The 19457-nt window shown below is 33.8% G+C and overlaps 1 protein-coding gene across 1 annotated transcript in view; it reads right to left on the reverse strand.

Moving 5' to 3' along the window:
• Positions 1–19457, reverse strand: part of Erbb4 (erb-b2 receptor tyrosine kinase 4) — a 689271-nt gene that overhangs the window by 339351 nt on the left and 330463 nt on the right. The window contains exon 3 of the mRNA XM_033764601.1: positions 10992–11126. Coding sequence (XP_033620492.1) covers positions 10992–11126 — 135 coding nt within the window. The remainder of the gene's footprint in view (positions 1–10991; positions 11127–19457) is intronic.

Raw genomic sequence — 19457 nt, forward strand, 5'->3', positions numbered from 1 at the left:
TTTTTTTTTTTTTTTTTTTTTTTTTTTGTTACCGGAGATTGAACTCGGGTCCTTGCGCTTGCAAGGCAGCCACTGAACCGCTGAGCTAAATCCCCGGCCCCTATTATTGATATTTTCTACTAAGAAAATTGTCTAGGTCTGCCATGTTCTATGCAGTAATAGAAGTGATTTACTATTGCAGAAGTTTTATGAAATTGCATATTAATTTCTTTTTCTCTGCCCAGTCAAAGCAGATGTTTATCAATTATATAATTGTAAGTACTCTTAGACATTTGCTATTACACCAAAATTAAATGGCAAGTCTTTCCAACAAAATGTGCTATTTAAAATATGTAATTTAATGAAATTCAGAAGTGCAGAAATGATGGTTATTCAACACTGCCTGTTTTAAAAACGTTTAGATTTATCTACAAAATAAGTTTCATTTTTGTTTTGTTTTTGTTTTTTGGTAAAGTAAATTTCTTTATTCTGAAAAACAAACTTTGGCAAATGATTTAGATAACTACTTTAATTCTGTATTCTACTTATTGAGTACAGAGTGTGAATTGATTCTACAGAAAATATTTTTGAAAAAATCACCTAGATCAAAATCTTTGTTTAATAAAGTGGGAGAGATAACAAAATAAAAGCGGCTGATCAGGAAACCTATTTTTGAGATGGCTTTTCCTTTGTTCATTATTTCATTCAAGCTTTTTTTATTCTTTTTATGTATTTCCCTTACTTGTATTTTAAGGAGAACTTTAAGAGAAATGTCACTGCTTAATTTTCTCTCCATTTTTTCTTCCCTACTTAAAAAGAGCACCTACAATTGGCAAAAGAATCACCTCTAAATAGAACACAATTTGTTCTTGCCAGGCAGCAAAGAATTAAATAAAAGTTGTGTACAGCTGCTTGCAACAATCTCAGTTTAAAAAATCGCTAAGTGGGTTAGCAGCTTGATCTCCATTATCATCCGTCCCGAGCTCCCAGGAAAGATAACTCTACTGGGTCCCCTCCACTCACCCTATTATAATCTTCAGCCCCTCCCCAGAACCTCTGCTCCGAACTGAAATAAAAGCGGTTCAATGAGAGAACATCAGCTGGAGATGGACACACAGACAACTTCTTTGAAAATGCTGTGGCGAGGAAAATGTAGACATCTGCATGAATTTTCAGTTATTTATATACATCTTCCTTTTACATTCCAGCTTTCTTTAAGTGATGAGAAGTGAGAGAAAGAAAGGAAAACGGTAGTTTATATTCTACTTAGTTTTGAAACTGGGTTCTGGAAGACAATTTTACCAGTTAAAAAAAATGAGGACCCTGTGCCTGGCGATGAAATATGTGGATGATGGGGGCAAAGACAGACACTCACATAATCACTGTCTCCCATGATAAAGTCAGCTAATCAGAGAGCAATGGGAGAGGGCGATGTGAAGACAGCACAGTTGATGTTACTATTCTTCAACTTTACACTGTTGTTTTAGACACTTAAGTATACAATAAAAAATTTATGTTTAAAAATATCAGCCATGGGATACTTTGTAAATCTCTTTTCCATTTAGGTGCATCTTATTTGAATCAATATATCATTTTATTCAGCGATGAATTCTTACTCTGCAAAAATTTAACTAAGTATCTATCTACCTAGCATTTCAACCGTTACATTTAATTCTTGCTGGTATAAATTCTTAGAATATTCCCATATAAAAAGATCATTTAAAAAATCTTACATAGGTCTATGAATATCACTAGATCCTCTTACTATTAACCACTTCACTTTAATGCTCCTGATTTTATAGTCTGTGACTCTAAAATTTTTTGAAATTAAAAAGTATTCAAAGCAAAGTTAACCGTATTTTATATTATTAAAGACATGTATGAAACAAAGTTTGTCTAGGAAAAATAAAGCTTCAAGAAAAGCATTCCTAAGTCCTCAAGACCTCCAGTTCTTAAAAAAAAGACTTACCTTAAAAAAAAAAGAAAATCACGTCACCATTTCAAATAACATCTAATTATTCCCCATTCTATCTGTGTAGCATGGAATATTTTCTGTAATATCAATGACTTTTACTTGAATCATTATATTTTTAAAGAAAAGTTCACACATCTTAGTGAAAAGGCATATTTGAATTTGTTTTAAAATAAGTTACAGAGAAACAGTCAAATTCGAAGGCTATCTTCATGTGGATAAGGTATTGGAACCCCAAAGAGCTATTATCTCAATAAATTCAGATTCCCTTCACTGAACAACAGAATGCCTGCTCATTACCAGGAACTGCAAGCAGCTAAGGCTCTCAGAGACCCCCAGATGGGGCTCCTAATACCATCCTACAGAATATGACATTAAGAGCTAGAGCTGATACGCCAGGCCCAGAATGTCACAGACGCTAAAAGCGTTACTGTAATTACTGTTGAAATTAGTGACCTAGAGGTATCACATAGCAACAAGAGAGTTAATGTGCTGGACAGTTGACTAATTTGCAGCAAGCCCCTATGTTCTACGCCAATTCAAATCAGCATATGGCCTGGAATGCAGACATCATTATAGATTTTGCCAATCATTTTATGAGCCACTGAAATCTTATACTAGGTCAGTACTTATAGAAGTACTAGGCCTGTATAGAATAGAATCTTACACTAGGTCACTTATATTGGCCCCTAGAATCAATAAGAGATCTTTACAAACAATTAGATTTCCTCGTTAAGCAAAATTTTCTCAGGCAAAATTTCTAGGAGTGGATTCTGATGCATGTCTAACTTTAGAAAATATTACATTCATTAGTTACCTATACAAAGACTATGGTGTTTATGAGGTCTTAGACCATTCTATGAAATACCTTTGTGGCTCACTTTATGTAAAAATAATGGTTCTTCTAATAAGCTATGGTCAGAAAGAAGTTTTAATATTTATGGAACTAAAAACTATTAGAAGGCTAAAATTTTCCATTTTAAGAGCTAGAGCATTTTGGACCTCTTTTACACTTTCAGTTTCTCAAACCAGAGAAACAATTTGGTGTTTACACATGTGTGTCCTATTTATTGCATTTAAGAATATAGCCTCGATACAATGAATGAGATCATAATGTACGTCTAAAATATGTCAATAAAGTTAATTTAAAAAGAGCTAGAGCAAGAAGTTCTTACGAGATAGATAAGTTAATCTTTAAGGCAAAAACTTATTTATTCTTAGAGACAGGGACTTCTCTTAAGGAGAGGGATCATTCCCATAAGTGAAGTCTAACCATAATTCTTAAGGAAAATTTAAATGCAAAAGTTAACATTAAGGTAGAGGCTAAGTGTAGCACTTAATAATTTAAATGAAAAATGTTAGCAGAACATGACCTTGAAGAGTCATATTTTTGTTTTATGCATTTTGAGCTAAAATTCCCTGTTCCTAAAAATTGATTTTTCTTTTTCAAACTGTGGGTTTGCGTGTGTGTGCACGTGTGTGTTCAGCACTTGCTCACGAGGGACATGGGGCCATACTCAGTTCAAATTAGGGTAAGTAGGCTAACTTTCTCTTGCCAGCACTACAGAAACAAATGTAAGGCATCTGCTCTGGGTTTAGCCTAGCATTACCTCTGTAAGGCTATTGATATTTTTTCCCTATTAAGTTTATTGGTACATTTAAAGCAAACAATACAGTTACATTTACCATTGGGATCTTGTACCTTCACATGATATGTTTTGGTTCTTTTTTTCCCCCATACTCCTGCCCTTCTTTCACCCCCTTCACCCTTACCTACTTACAAAGACTTTGTTTCCATTTTTTTTTCTTTTCACAGTTTTTCTTTTCCCTTATTTCCTTCCCCTCCCCTTCCCACTTCCCCTTTAGCTATTTTCTTCCTATTTCACACTCTCAATTATACCATGTGAAACTTATTTACACTTTTAGTTTTTCACACCAGAGAAACTATTCAGTATTTACTCAGGTGCATCCTTATTTATTTCACTAGAGTATATCCTCAATGTGCATCCATTTAGCTATAAATGTTTCTAGTTTCTCATTCTTTATGGCTGAGTAGTACTCCATTTTATAGAAAAGCCACATTTTTAAAATCCAATCTTCAGTTGATGGGCATTTGGGTTGTTTCCAAGTTTTAGCTATTACAAACTGTGCCACTATAAATATGGGTGCACATATATCACTATAGTATGATTATTTCAATTCTTTTGGAAACATACCCAGCAGAAAAATAGCTGGGTCAAATAGGACCTCTAATCCTAGTTCTTTGAGGTACCTCCATATTGCAGCAGTCTGCACTCCCACCAACTATGGAGAAGGGTTCCTTTCTCCCCACAGCACTGCCAGCATTTGCTATTGGTTGATTTCTTGATAGCAGCCATTCTTTCTGGGGTGAAGTGGAATCTCAGTGTTTTCATTTGCATCTCTCAAATGATCAATGATGTTGAACATTTTTTATATATTTGTTTGTTGCTTTTATTTGTTTGAGAAATGTCTGTACATTTCAGATGCCTATTTTTGAATTGGGTCTTTGTGTTTGGGATATTGATATTCTCATATAGTTAAGTGTGTGGATCCAACTATTAGGATTTCTAGAATGGTTGAGAGCTGTTATTAAAATACAGCAGTCACTCGATATCAGGTTACATAAACTCACAAATAAATTTTGCTAAAATAAAGATAATATATGACCAACATTCATTACATCCTGACTAGTTTATTACATTTTATTAGTATGTATGCAGTTGAGTTGATTTAGATCTCTCAAATCTGGGGGGTGGAAATACTACATAATAAAGTGCTCCCTGGTCATCTCTTCCAAGATCCATTTTGAATGCTTGACAGTGATGATATTAGGGTATTTACCAGTGAAATCAGTAAAGTCCAAATTGAGGCTCCCTTTCTTATTTTTTAGAGATTATCTATTAAATGTTTACCAGCACAGTAGTGCATGTGATATAATTTAAGACTGAAGAAACTGTGCTTTGGGAAATGTACTAATAAAACTTGTCTAGGGGAGCCACAACATGTTCTTTACCCAGGGTAAACAATTTCTAATGTAATAAATCGATTTTGCACTAATTTAGAGTCCAAGCAGAGAATAAACCTTGATTTGAAGAAGCAAACGACTTAGGGGAAAATACAGGAGTTGATCCTTAAGATCATAGCACAGTCAGATGTCTCAGAAGTGAAAGAAAGCTTCACTTGTACAACACACGCAGGAACATGGAAGCCACATGTGAGCCTCTGTCTCCAAAATAACCATTCTTAGCATTAACAAAATCATTTTAATACTGGTTTCATTTGTGCTTTGGAAGAATCAGGTACACCAGATCTAGGAGCAGTCGAGAGAGCAATTCACACAGCTGGTGAGCTCACCAGAGTCATTGCTGGCAGAAGTTGGGGTGCTGGCCGTAAAAGGGTAAGGTCAGAGTGCTGTGGCTATGGAATGTATTCCAGATTTTAGGTGAGTTATACGTAAATGAAAGTAGAAACTAATCACCAACTATTGAAACCACTGTGTTAATGTGTGTGTACATTTAATGTTTATTCCTTATGTATTTATTTTAATATGTTTATCTTTATACTTATTTGCAATACTATAACATGCAGTGCACGATGAATGAGTGTGAGGGATGAGTGTGTGCTCTCAAAATGCATGGAAGTGTTCTTCTGTTCTGCCCCCTAGAGGGAAGGCTAAGAGCTGCGGAGAAATAAATGACATGCTCCATCTAGAAAGCTGGAATTACACACACTTAACTTCTAAAATATATTTATATACTACATAAATTATAGATTTTTTTAATTCATGAAAAATTGATTGTCAGAAACATGCCACATATGATGAAAATAAGAATCTGTCTTGAAAAGTTTGCTCGAAAAGTGAAATAATTCAATTTCATTACCAGAAGAAAACTGGACTAGCAGGCGGACTAAGCTTACTTCTTTTAACATTCTTAAATAAAAGGTCACTGCTAGAATTAATTTTACTTGGCCTGGAATTCCTCTTCTTACAAATGTACTGATAAAGGCCCTCTCTAGTGTGAGTCACCAGAAGTCTTCATTTTTTCATTAACAGTATTAAAAAGGCAGCAGAGCTGTCACTTGATATTAGTATGCCTGTCATTTTTTAAAAATACACTCCTAGGGCTGGGGATTTAGCTCAGTGGTTCTGCTGCCTGCATTGCAAGCACAAGGTCCAGAGTTTGATCCCTAGCACAAAAAAAAAAAAAAAAAAAAAAAAAAAAACTCCTAGATTCTGATGTCTTTGTTCTATTTAGAGTAACTGTACCTGAATAAATAAGCAATCTTTAGTTCTTTTATTAAGCAAAGTTCCTGAATGATGTATTTTTTAAAATAATTTTATATTCATATGAATTTACTCATTTTTGTTCCTCTAAATTAAACTTTTATTTTAAAAAATCAGGAATAGTATGTGATCTGATTTGGTGTGCGTATTTACAACACACTGAATATATGTATATATAAAATACACAAATGGAAGATGTACTGAAATCCTCTATGAGTAAATTCTTTTGCTACTTCATTTTCTAAAGTTTACACAAGTTCAAATAGAAGAGTAGATCTAATTTATGTAAAGGGCTAAAGGTGTAGGGAAAGTGGGAAGGGTAGAGGAAAGGAAACAAGGAAAAAGAAAAAAATATGAGAAAATGCAAAAATGGAAATAAAGAGTTTGTAAATGGGGAGGGGTGGAGGGGGTGAAGGGAGGGCAGGGAAAAGGGGCAAAAATGAGAACCAAGACCTGTCATGTGAAGGTACAGGATCCCAGTAATGAATGTAACTGTATTGTAGACCTAGATTGTACCAATAAACTCAATAAAAAAATAATATGGAAGAAGTAACAAAAGTTGATAATGTAATAAACAAAGTTTAATTCTACTCCATTTTGAGATTTAATTTTCTTCCATTCAAGAAAATAAGCACTTCTCCACTCTGTGTCAGCACTTTTCCACTCTTAGTCTTCCTTCCCTCCCTCCTCCAGCTATATTTTGAAGGGTTAGTTTATTGAATAAGCCTTGCTGATGTGGCTAAGAATGTTAGAATATTACATTCTAAATCCTACAGTGGAATGTACGAGATAAAGTATACACATTTCTTCCTTACCCTCCTGAGGTTTGGCCCAAGATATTTGAAGGATATTTTGGAAAATACAACTTGGTTGTTATTTCTGAATCATATAGTTTCAAAGAAAGGGTATCATTTTATTTGTTTTTATAGATGCTTCAAGTCTCTTCTGCATTATTTCAATTTAAGGCCAAAAATTTGTCAATAAAAAGTCAGATTGTTCTTTAAAATATTTTTCTAAAGAGTCTCATTATATAGTCTAGGCTGACCTTGAACTCACTATGGAGCCCAGGCTGGCCTTGCATTCTCAGCCATCCTCCTGCCTCAGCTTCCTGAGTACTAGGGTTACAGGTGTGCACCACCATACCTGGCCTCTTTGAGAAACTTTCTGGCATTGAGAATTAGTACCATACAAAAATACATGCAAAAAGGAGTACTAAAGAAAATTTTAAATGAAATAAAAATATTCTATAAAATATTATTTAAACATCAACTATTGTTAAGTTCCTTGTGTGAAAATTCTTTGATTTGTAGATATTCTAAATTAATACTCATTTATTTTATTTAAACATTGATGGAAAATAGGCTACATAACTTATAATTGTTCCAAGTATAATACAAATAGAACATAGATATATCAGAAATATTGAAATTTATATCAGCATAAATCATATATATCTATCTCTATATATATATAGAGATAGATATAGATATAGATATATATGGCTCCTTTTCCCTCTTGTTATGTGCAGTAAGAGAGAGGCAGCCATCTTTCCTTGAAAAATGACCAAAAGCTGGGGAACTACCTGTCTCTCAATTGTAACATTCACTTTTCATTCTTTGTTTTGTTTTGCTCTTTGGGACAGAGTCTCACTATGTAGTTGAGACTGGCCTAGAACTCACTATGTAGCCCACGCTGGTCTCAAACTCAAAGAGTTTGCCTCAGCCTCCCAAGTGCTGGGATTACAGGCGTGTGGCACCATGCCTGACTCATTCTTTTTATGGAAAGTATAGATTAAAAACACATCACTTAGATTCCCCCAGTTTTCCTACTTGTAAGCTGTATGTGGTTTGAATGCTTTTGTCCCTTCCACAGCACATGTTGAAATAATCCCTAAGTCACAGTGCTTGGAGGGCAGATTGCAGGCTCTGCCCTTGTGGATTCACATCTATGAAAAGGAGATTTTTCTCTCTTCCCGTCTTTGGCCATGGGACAGCAGCACACCTTCCCTTTGTGTGGCGCAACACTTAAGGGGTCATTCTGGAGCATCTCCAGGGCTCAAACCAACCCCAACCAACAGGACTAAGACATGAACTTATCTACTAATTTGGTTAGCAAATATCTGTTCTCGATCTATTTTATACTACAATGTAGAATAAAATAATTAATTTAGTCTTGTTCACAAGGAACTTTAATCTTAAATGCAATACTAAATGCCAGATTTTGTCCCTGGTCATTATGGAGTCAAAACAAGAGCACTTCTTAGAAGAAAAAAGAGCATTTCTTAGAAGAAAGAGATGATACCTGATCAAATTCTTACTGTATGATTAAAATTTATTCTGGCCAAAAGAAGAGGAAGTAAAACAAAGATACTTTAACATTTGAATCTAGAGAGTTGAAAAATAGGCTAAAGTTGGCTGAAAATTTCAAGCCATTTGGTTTTGTTTAGATTTGATCCCATATTTGTCAGTAAATGGAAAGGTTATTAGACAGGTTCATGGTTAGGCTTCATTTACCAGAGCTCTTGCAAGAATTTCGTTAGGTCAATCAGTCAGGAACTGGAAGCCAAGGAGAGAGATTAAGCCCACAAGCTCATAAAAAGGAGGTCTTGGGCACCTGAGAGGTTTGTGGATAAAATTTTGAAAGTCCTTGAACTCGAATGTTCAGAAATGTATCCCAGAACTATTTTATGCAGCAAATATAAAACTGTATACCCACTAAACAGCACTCTCTAGTGCTCCCTCACCTCAGGAATTGGCAGCTATATTCTGTTTCTTTAAATATTACTACTGCAAATACTTCATATAACTGGACTCATACAGCACTTGATGTTGTGAGACTGCCTTGTTACCAGAATAAAGCCACAGATTACCAACACTGAAAGAAAAGCTAATTCATTATTATCAGATATGGCCTCATGCAGTACATACAACGTATCAGCAAGTAGAAATGCTGTGTAAGCATTAAAACTTTGACAACAATTGGTGGTTAATTTGTAAAGGACCACTGGTTATGAACTCGTTCTGCATTTATAATTTTTGCACCTGCAATTATTTGCATGCAAAAAATGTGCAGCCACAGTTGCCTAATTACAGGCACAGCCATCCAAATTAGCCCTCAAAAAGAACAGCACAAAGAGATACCATCTGTGAAAGTGCAGCAAACCCTTCTGACCTTTCCTGCTCCAAACCCTGCAAGGCTGGTGGGCACATTTTCCTCTCGGCTTTTGTCTCAGGCTTTATTTTTGCCTGATCTCATTCATGCCTTACAGGCTAGTCATTCAGATAAGCAGAGTCAGAGCAGCCTTTCCTCCTCTCCAAAATAACATGTACCACAGTTTAGGCAGACTAAAAACAGGAGCCATCTCTGAAGTACATCGTTTTCATTGCTAGCGTGAGAAGATCTGATGTTTTTATTCACATGCAGTATTACATAGTAGCCAGCTGAACACTATGAAGACAGAATCTCATAAACATTTTGGCTTAACTATAACAAAAAAATTACATTACTCCACTTTTTGAAAAAAAGATTTTAGCCATTTTTCAAAATCATAGCTGTCAGTTTGATCAAATCTATTTACATTTTCCCATTATATTAGTCGGGCCATCATGAAATTTTATCATTGTCTCTTGGAGTTTGATTTTCCACAAAAGCATCATAATACAATCAGATTATAGTGAACAGTTATTGAACTAAGTGGAGACAGTTATGATTTCAGGTGGGAAATATAAAATAATAGATGAAAAATTTAAAATCTGGGTTAATACTTGCTAAAGTTTCTGTTCTCACACAAATGTCAGTAATAATAAATCTGGAGCCACCATAGCTTTCTCTATAAAAATAAACTGGATTTCAGATAGAATAATTTTTAAAGGTTTCAGTGATCAAATAGTTTTTGCTTATTATTTAATCATTAAAAATTTTGAATCTAATAAATCCTGATATAGAAATAATATATGCTTTAAAATTAGGGAATCTCATAATTTATTAGCCTAATGACAAAAATCAGACTGTAAATATACTTATTTTATGTGAAATCTATATTTATATATTTTGTACAGTTTGGAATGGTCATAAAATATTACTATGAAGATTTAAGGAAATGCAAAAATGTAGGAATGCTAAGCATTCAATGTTTTTATTTAATTTGTTTCACTTAAAAATTACAGTGAAGTAGGGGAAGGTAATAAGGGAAAGAAAAAAAGGGAGAAAATGAAAAAATGGAAATAAAATATTTGTAAATGAGGAGTGGGGGAGGGGCTGAAGGGAGGGCAGGGAAAAGGCAAAAAAATGAGAACCAAGACCTGTCATGTAAAGGTACAAGATCCCAGTAATGAATGTAACTGTACCATATACCTAAAATGTACCGATAAACTCAATGAGAAAAAAAATTACAGTGAATGGAAAAGTATGCTTTTGTTTTATTATCTTTGCCTCAGTGGTGCATGTCCTGAAAATTAGAGCAGAAAGACATTAGCCTCAAGTTTATGGTCAATGGCACACCTGTTTGGACATTAGATATTTAGATATGAAAGAATAATTTAGATTGAGCCGACAGGAGCCATGTTAAGAAAATGAGAATTTGTTAAGGGGAGACATCATACCAGAAATTGCTGAATATTCAACGGGTACTGTCAAATTTCAACATATCACTAATGGCACGATAAACTTAGTTGTCCATTTCTCACATGGGGTAGAAGGTCATGTTGAGATCTTGCAAGGGATAATGTTACTCACATCCGGAGCTTCCATTTGTTGATACCAGAGTCAAGTTGGAAGGCCATGGATTCCGAACAATATCTTGCCAGTGAATAGTGTCTGCATAACAAAGGAACTTGTTCTGGTCTACATAGACGCCACCATTTAGAATTTCTATAGAGAAAACAAACACATTTATTGTCAAACTGTTTCTTGAGGGAAAAGAGCGGTCAATAAATATGATTTTTCTTCCAGATTATTTTCATTGATTGTTAGGAGCCAAGATGTCTTATAAAAGTATCCTCCATTGAGTACTATATATTGATTCTAGAGATTTTTTTAAAGATTCAAAGTACAGAAGCAAACAAAAACCATCTAATTCAGACAGAAAGATTCTTAACAGGTTGGTACAAATATTATTAGTTTATTTTCTTTTTTCCTACTGAAACTGGACTAATATGTAAATATTTTATAACTTTCTAAGTTGGTTTAGTAGTCTATAGTTAGCATTGAACAACATTTATTATTTTATATTATTTTAATGAAACTACAATATGTCAGCCTAGAGGTTAAATAATAATTACCTAATTATTTTTTTCTTGTTTGTCACTTGTTTATCTCTGGTTAATCTTGGAAATAAATCTCACTCATGCCATACTAAAGGCAGAGAATATGAATGGTCTCAAGATTTTGGATACAGTTCTCAAAGGCCCCTTTAGAAAGATCGTATGGTCAGTGTGATGTTGGCTGGACAGGAACAAAATTGAAACTGGCATTGACACTTCTAACACAAATGTGTTCTTTTCCTTTCTTTGTTTTTTCAGCTTTAATTGAGTTTATTGGTACATTTTAGGTATACAGTACAATTACATTCATCATTGGGATCTTGTACCTTTACATGACAGGTCTTGGTTCTCATTTTTTCCCCTTGTCCATGCCCTCCCTTCACCCCTCCTCTCCTCCCCATTTACAAACACTTTATTTCCATTTTTTCATTTTGTCATATTTTTTTCTTTTCCCTTATTACCAATGTGTTCTTTTTCATCCCAAAGAGAATGGACAGAATTGCTAATTACATGCAAAGAAAGACAAGAGGTGTGATCTAACCATACAGTGAATGGTTAAATTTTAAGAGATTTATTACAGTAAAATACTCAGTGATTAATTCTGCTCAAACTACTCCCTCTTGCACTGAGCACACTTAACCCATCATTCTTGCACCTCCTCAAGCAGTTCTGAACTCTGCTGACCTGGCTGCTTCAGTGTCCTGAGTTGATTCAAAACACTTACCTTTCATTATCATTTTTACTTTGGGGAAGAGCCATAAATTGCACAGTGCAAGATTTAATGAATAAGGTGGCTGAGCACAGATGCACTGTAATGTTTTTATGAACCTGCTTTTCTGTTGGATGTCATTTAGCAGCAGCATTCACTGTTTTTCGGTCATACTTTGTAAAGACACAAAAGAAGACTTCCAGAGCTGCTTCAGAAAGTTTTAAGCACGATGGGTTAAGTATGTTTGGAGTGAGGGTAGTATTTTGAGGGAATTAACAGCAAGGTGTCATTTACTGTAATATGTCTCTTTGAACATTTGCTGTACATTTTGATGACCCTTTTTTATAATAAAAAATCTCTGTTTCATTGGGAAAGGGGAATGGCCATAGAAAAAAGTACAGTAATGTCAATTTCTGCTTGACTCCTGTTTCAGAACTGGCTTTGGTTAGTTAACTTGTTCTCAGCAATCATTGCCTGACCTCACAAAAGAGTTATGCTATCCAGTAAAAGATATTTTCTCTAAAAGTATCATCATGTTTAAAGAAATTGGCTAGAAATACACCTAATACCTTCTTGTCTAATATCCACTGTTTCCCCTCATATCCAATACAAACAGAAGTTTAGAACAACCATAGAGTAGTCCATAAAGATTCCATTGTGAGTAAAAAAAACAACAACAACAACAAAAAAACAAAGCATAACCAAACTTAGAACACGGTTTAAATACAGATAGGGCCTTATTTCTTTGCACAGGATAAGAACTCCACTGAGGCAGGTACAGATATGGTCTAGCTGTCCCACAGTGTCCCTTTGCTTCTTAGCTATCCTTTGTGACAGCTTTCTTCCTTCCAACTCAGGATAACTGCTGCATCAAAAACATCTGCTCTGAGTTGAAGGCAGGAAAAGACAGAAGAGGAGGGAAGAGATGTTTTCTCTCAGTGAAAATTTTCTGTTTGTTTGTTTTTTGAGACAGGGTATCTCTATGTAGTCCAGTGAACTCACTATGTAGCTCAGGCTGACCAACTCCTGGCAATCCTCCACCTTCCTCCGGAGAGCTGGGATTACAGGTGTGGTGTGTGTGTGTGTGTGTGTGTGTGTGTGTGTGTGTGACCACTCACAGCTCTCCTAATGAACTTTTGATTTTCTATTTGAAGAGATGCTTTCTTCAAGGATTTCATCTGCATTTCACTGCCCAGAACAATAACTCATGGCTACTGCAAGAAAGACTGAGGAAGCAACTTTTTAGGAACACATTGCTGAGATGTCGCTGAGGATGCAGAGGGACATAGTTACAGGGAAGGAAACAGACTTTCTTTCATGGAAACCTTGACAAAGTTATCTCTCCTGTGTAGTACACCAAGTTAAACTTTTAAAGAGTTCACTTAAAACCAAAGAGGAAGATAAAAGAATGAAAGGAACATGTGGCACCACAGAGTGGAATTTGTGAAAGCAAGATTGGTGGGCACATCCACATGATTTTTTGGCTTTGCATGTATGAAATCCTGCAGATTAGTTTTGATGTTGCAGAGCTTTCCACATTTAAAATCAGCCCTACTCTCATCATCAGTCCTTCCACTGAATATTGGTTCTGTTTTCTTCAGAGTGGAGGAAAAAAACAAAAATAAATTAGATCATCTTTGCACTTTTAAAACCCAGATCATTATTCTTCATGACCTAATAATACAATCTTTATCAAATCAGAAGAGAGATGTAAGATGTGGGAAAGATCATGAAAATGAATTTCTACATTAACATGGAGCATTAAATTTTTATCTAAGAAGTGTGACAATCTCATACTAATAGCTTTCTTATGAGACATTAGGTGATGCTCTTCAGCTCTAGGAATAATTTTATATTAGGTAACAAAGAAAAGAGATTCTGAATGCTTTCCAAGAAATGCAGTTTATTTTTCAGTCTGCATTTTGAAAAGTTTTACTTTAAAAAAAAAAGTGAAGAGAAAGGTAACAGTTCAAGTATAATGAAAAGAGTCTGTATTTTTCAGGAGTCACATTTTAATTCAACTTGACCACAGTGAGGAAACAATATTTATCTTCAACCCATCTCTTTCTATCTAAAAATTTTCAAACAGAATCAGATTATGCTGGATAATAATCTTATCAAATCCTTTTCTTGAACAATATTAATCTGCTACCATTGTTGCCATTTATTTCTTAGAAATATTCTGTTGAAGAGCTTGGCTTTTACTTGGAAGAAGGGATTTAGAAAAGAGACAATAACAACTTCAATATAATATTACATGTTAAAATTTCAAATTATGATATGGTCATGATCAATCTAGATATTTTGAGGGTCACAAACTTAAACCTAGCATCTGCTAACAATTCTGGTCAGAAGCATTTACAGACTTTTAGCATTTAATGTTGGATGGTTTATGTGTGTTTTCTGTCACAATAGTTTTTTTTTCCTTTTCACATTAGTTTTATTCTTTTGTTGAGAGTTAAACTTCTATAATCAGAGAATATATACTTTCACTGACTGACATTCATAGGAAAGTTGTTTGTTGTTGTTTTTGTTTTTGTTTTGTTTTGTTTTGTTTTGTTTGGTACCAGAGATTGAACTTGGGACCTTCCACTTGTGAGGCAGGTGGTGGCACTACTGAGCTAAATCCCAGCCCAGGAAATTTTTTAATATACACTTTATCTTACATTTTTGATCGACTTCAATTACTTAAACATTGTCAGAAAATGCTATGATTGCACATATACATTTTAAAGCTTTCTTTGATTGTATAATTTTATAAAAATTTAAAACATTAATTTAATGCATATCTTGTAATGACATATTTGGTTAACTTTACTTCTGAACAAAAGAATTCTAAATAATGGATCTGACCATTAACAAAATTCTTAGAGATCCAAAATTTGTACTTGAAAGAGGAGATACCTAAGATTTTTTACTATGGTGGACTATAGAGATATGGATGTATTTTTAGAGCATAAAGAGGAAGAAGGATTCAAAAAGAGAAAAGTTTGGTAAGATATTTATCCAATAAAATGCCTTTAAAGTATCTGGCAGTATTTAGCTCTATCTGTGGTATAACATTCCAAAACAGCAATGCTTTCCAATGTTTAATTAAAGGTCCATTGAAAGGAACCTCCTGTGTGACACCTACAGTTTCTCTGTCACTAACATGAAATAAAGTAACTATTAATTAACATAAAAGAACATATAAGGCAATCCTCAACCCTGAAGAAAATCAGACAAATGAGGCATAAATTTAAGTGATATTCAGAATAAGTGAACAAACAACATAAAGCATATTCTATTATATTTCACTGTAAAAAATATATCAGAGTACACTAAGAGACACAAATAGATTTTTGGTCATTTAATGAATTGGTAGAAAAGGCTTTATGAGTTTTCTTATTATGCTATAAAAATATATTTCCAGCAAATTCACAAAAACAGAACTGTTATAAATATAGTAAGATAGATTAGACATGACATTTGGTAAAAGAGCTTCATTTCATTACTGAAAAATTCTATTAAACACTTAAATATGTTTATGTCTCAAACATTTCCCAATAGATGAATGAATGCAAACTGCATAAAATATGTCATAAATCTTTTTGTATTTAAATTGTAATCCACATTACTCCCAATATATTGAATGTATCTTATACATAGCACACTACTTGTAACTGAAATACAATTAGAATAAGCATTATGAAGCAAGACATATTTTTAGCCCTGTCTCTGTAGGATTAAACCTAGGGCATATTTGTTATTCAGTGAATATTTGCTAGATTTACCTAAAAAAGTATTAAAATGCATTATGGAATTTGCTGCCGAAGTAATAAGTTAATTTTTGTTGTAGTTCCTAATATTGAATTATATTCTATCTAAATCAAAGAATTAGTTATCTTTTCCCATTAACACTCTTTATAGGTTATTTCAACTGGTTCTGTTACATTAAGTCAGGGACTGCTTTTGCTTTCTTCAAAGCTGGATACAGAGTTTTTAGTACTGTAGTATGCCAGTCACAAAAAGATACACAGTAAACATTTTCTGAAAAATCTATAGATAACATCACAAACACAAAAAGTTATATATGTAATTTATGGTTGGAGCTAAATGAGCTAAAAGAAAAATATATTTTATTATATTAAATGGTTATGACTGATAACACAAAATTAGTGAAGACAGTGTGTTTGATACTCTTAAGTCACATTTAGACATTTTTATTGCTATCTCCTGAACTATTTTATGAATAAAATTCAATTATTAATTACCAGGCAAATAATGATGATTTTGAGCTATTCCCATCAGACTAAATTTTGCCAAACTTTATGAATTTATGAACAACCTAATATATGATACACCAAAGTTGAAAAGCATGTTTTAATATTGGGCTGCAAATTTATTTCACACTATTCCTTAATTTATTTTTTAGCAAGATATAAAGTCCAACATGTAAGAGAATATAAAGTATTTGTTTCTTAGCCTTCCAATATTCAAATATTGGCCACTGGACAACTTTTCCCATTGATTCCCATTTGTAGCATCTAATAAAAAAGGAACGTTAAAAAAATAAAAAAGGAATGTTGTGTTATTTAAATGACTTCTTTTGTACCTTTCTTTTTTTCAAATACTAGCTAATATACTGAATTTAGGGATGTGCTTCAATTAACAGAATCATTGACATTTCACAAGTATATTCTTTCAGAAGTAAATGTTGTAATGAGCATCTGTTTCTCTTTTCTGACTGAAATAACCTAGTTGTAATGCAACATCTTGCTAAAACTACAGATCAATGTGACCACCTTAGTAGGTTTGTGAAGTAGACAGAATATACTTACCCTATGAACAATTGTAACCATTTCGTAAATAAGATTGTCTTTCTTATTTTATAAAGTAAAAGTTATAATAATATACACAGGTAGACATAGGACAATTTGTGTAACTGTTACTAAGTGAACTAGTCAGAAAACTACCAACAATAGTGATATAAAAAATGTGTAATAAGTAGGAACTTCACATCTATTCCTTAACTATGTGTCCGGATGTCTTATTTTGAAGGAATGCATCTCTAGGTCCACCATAGAATTACATTGATAATAAAAAAGTACTAAAGAGTAGAAGTGCTACACTTGTCTAATAATAGCAGGGACTAAAAACATGCATATATCAGTCCTACTACCTATCCAAGCCACAAGGCACAGCCAAGATGTTAAAATTCAGTGGCTAAAGCCCATTTTCAAGGAACAGGTCAGGAAGCAGTTACAGGGCTTTCTCAGACATAAAGCAATATATCTTTTTCACTGTCATCACCTTAAGCCACACAAGTCTGTTGGTAGATAATGATACAAAAATAATACAGATCACATCATTCACCTGTGATACTTAATGCTTCGTCTCTGGAATGGACTTGGTTCAGAGAGTCCAGTGTATTTCCCAAACCCAGACCTTTCAGCTGGGAGCACAATGAATCGCTGCTGCTGCCCACCCCGGGTCAGCCCTCAAGGTTCATTATTAATAAGCTGAGACTCTAAAGGCTAATGAGAACCGGGTGCTTGAAGAGACAATGGCTCATTCATCATCAATCAAGCTTTGAAGTTTTTATACAGATGATTTAAGGAGAGTTGAAGTGTGCAAAATTGAAATGTCACATTTTATTGGGAGGAGGTAGAGGGTGATAATGTAAATGAGTGATGTAACCCTGTGTATTTCAGCTCCATGATCAGAGTCAAAAGCTCATGGATGCGAATAATGAATGTTAGGAGGTAACATTGGTCAGTTTTTCCATTAGAGTAACACAACATACAGAAGAAATTACTAGACCTGCTGACTGAAAATCAGTTTAACCTTAAAAAAAAAAACAGCAAATATGTATCTTGACTTCAAGTGACTGGAGCTCCCTAATGCTTGCCACAATGTACCCACTTGTTAATATATATTTCAGGGTCCTCTACAATTTTTAGCTTTTGTTATTTTAGCTTGAGTCTCAGGTCTTCTGATAAATCTGTTACAACCTCTGTTGCAGTGCTTATCAGAATGAGTGTCTTGTGGAAAAACAATGTTACTTTATCTTACTTTTTATCATTCATTTTCTGTACTTGTCATATTTCCTCCACTCTAGATCAAGATTAAGAACCATGATATACATCCTTCTGTGTCCCTAGTGCCAAAGAAAATGTCAAGTATATAAATTTAAATGTTTATGATGATTATGATTGTAATGTTAAAATTTTAGATGACTAACATTTTAAAAATGATAACAATGTTAGTTAGATGCTAATATTTGCATTATAAATCACATAAAATAGAGAACACATTAACTCTTTTTATCCATTAAGAAAAATAATCTAATAACATACATAATATTTTAAAATATTTTTCTCACTTTAAAATATTGCCTAAATGTATTTTATTCAAGAATGTCCTCATTTCTGCTAAAAGCAGAACAACATACTGTTAAAGTTACTGATGCTCAAAATTTGAGATGTATCATTAGTTCCATCATTCCTATATTTAATCTCTCATGGTGCCATACAGAAAATTCCTCAGTGTTTTATTTTATACCCACTTATTAAAACAGATTCTATCATCTGATAACACATTTAACTTCTAACGCAAATGTGCTCTCCACATAAAAAAATCCACCCTCCATATATTGTCATAATGTACTCTATTCCATGAGTAGGTATCCTTAGAGACAAATTGGTAGGTAAATCTTCACCATGAGGGTTTTGAGCAATAATACTGGATCTAGTTGAATGGGTAAAATTAGGTGCCAAGTCTAGTTTTTAACTTTTTAAATGTATGACCATGTCCACCATTAGGAAGCTCGTTTTGCCCTATTCCGTGAAGGGGATTCTAAAAAGCATGAAAAAGATGAAGGAAATCACGAAAAAGGAAAAAGCAGAGAATGAGTACCTGTTTTCTTTTAATCATGGTGACCGCAAACTTTCGCAAGGCAATTAAATTTATATCCTGTTGGTCAGAAGGAAGTCCAAGAGTCAACTACAGGAGGGTGGGTAATCAAAGTCCTTGCTCTGGGCAGTCACATGACTAGCTAAACTTTATGAATTAAAAGGGACAGAGTGGTAATGACTATTGACAAATATCAGTCTTCATTATATTGAATCTAAAAACCCCTTTATATTTTCTAAATATTCACAAAACATGTCTTTAACATAAACACATATGTCTTTTAAAACTTTTCACTAAAGTATGATGTGCATAGATATAAATATATCGTAAGCAATT

The sequence above is a fragment of the Fukomys damarensis genome, unplaced genomic scaffold (assembly GCF_012274545.1).
Source record: "Fukomys damarensis isolate Sample0158 unplaced genomic scaffold, DMR_v1.0_HiC HiC_scaffold_16, whole genome shotgun sequence".
In the NCBI taxonomy this organism is placed as follows: domain Eukaryota; kingdom Metazoa; phylum Chordata; class Mammalia; order Rodentia; family Bathyergidae; genus Fukomys; species Fukomys damarensis.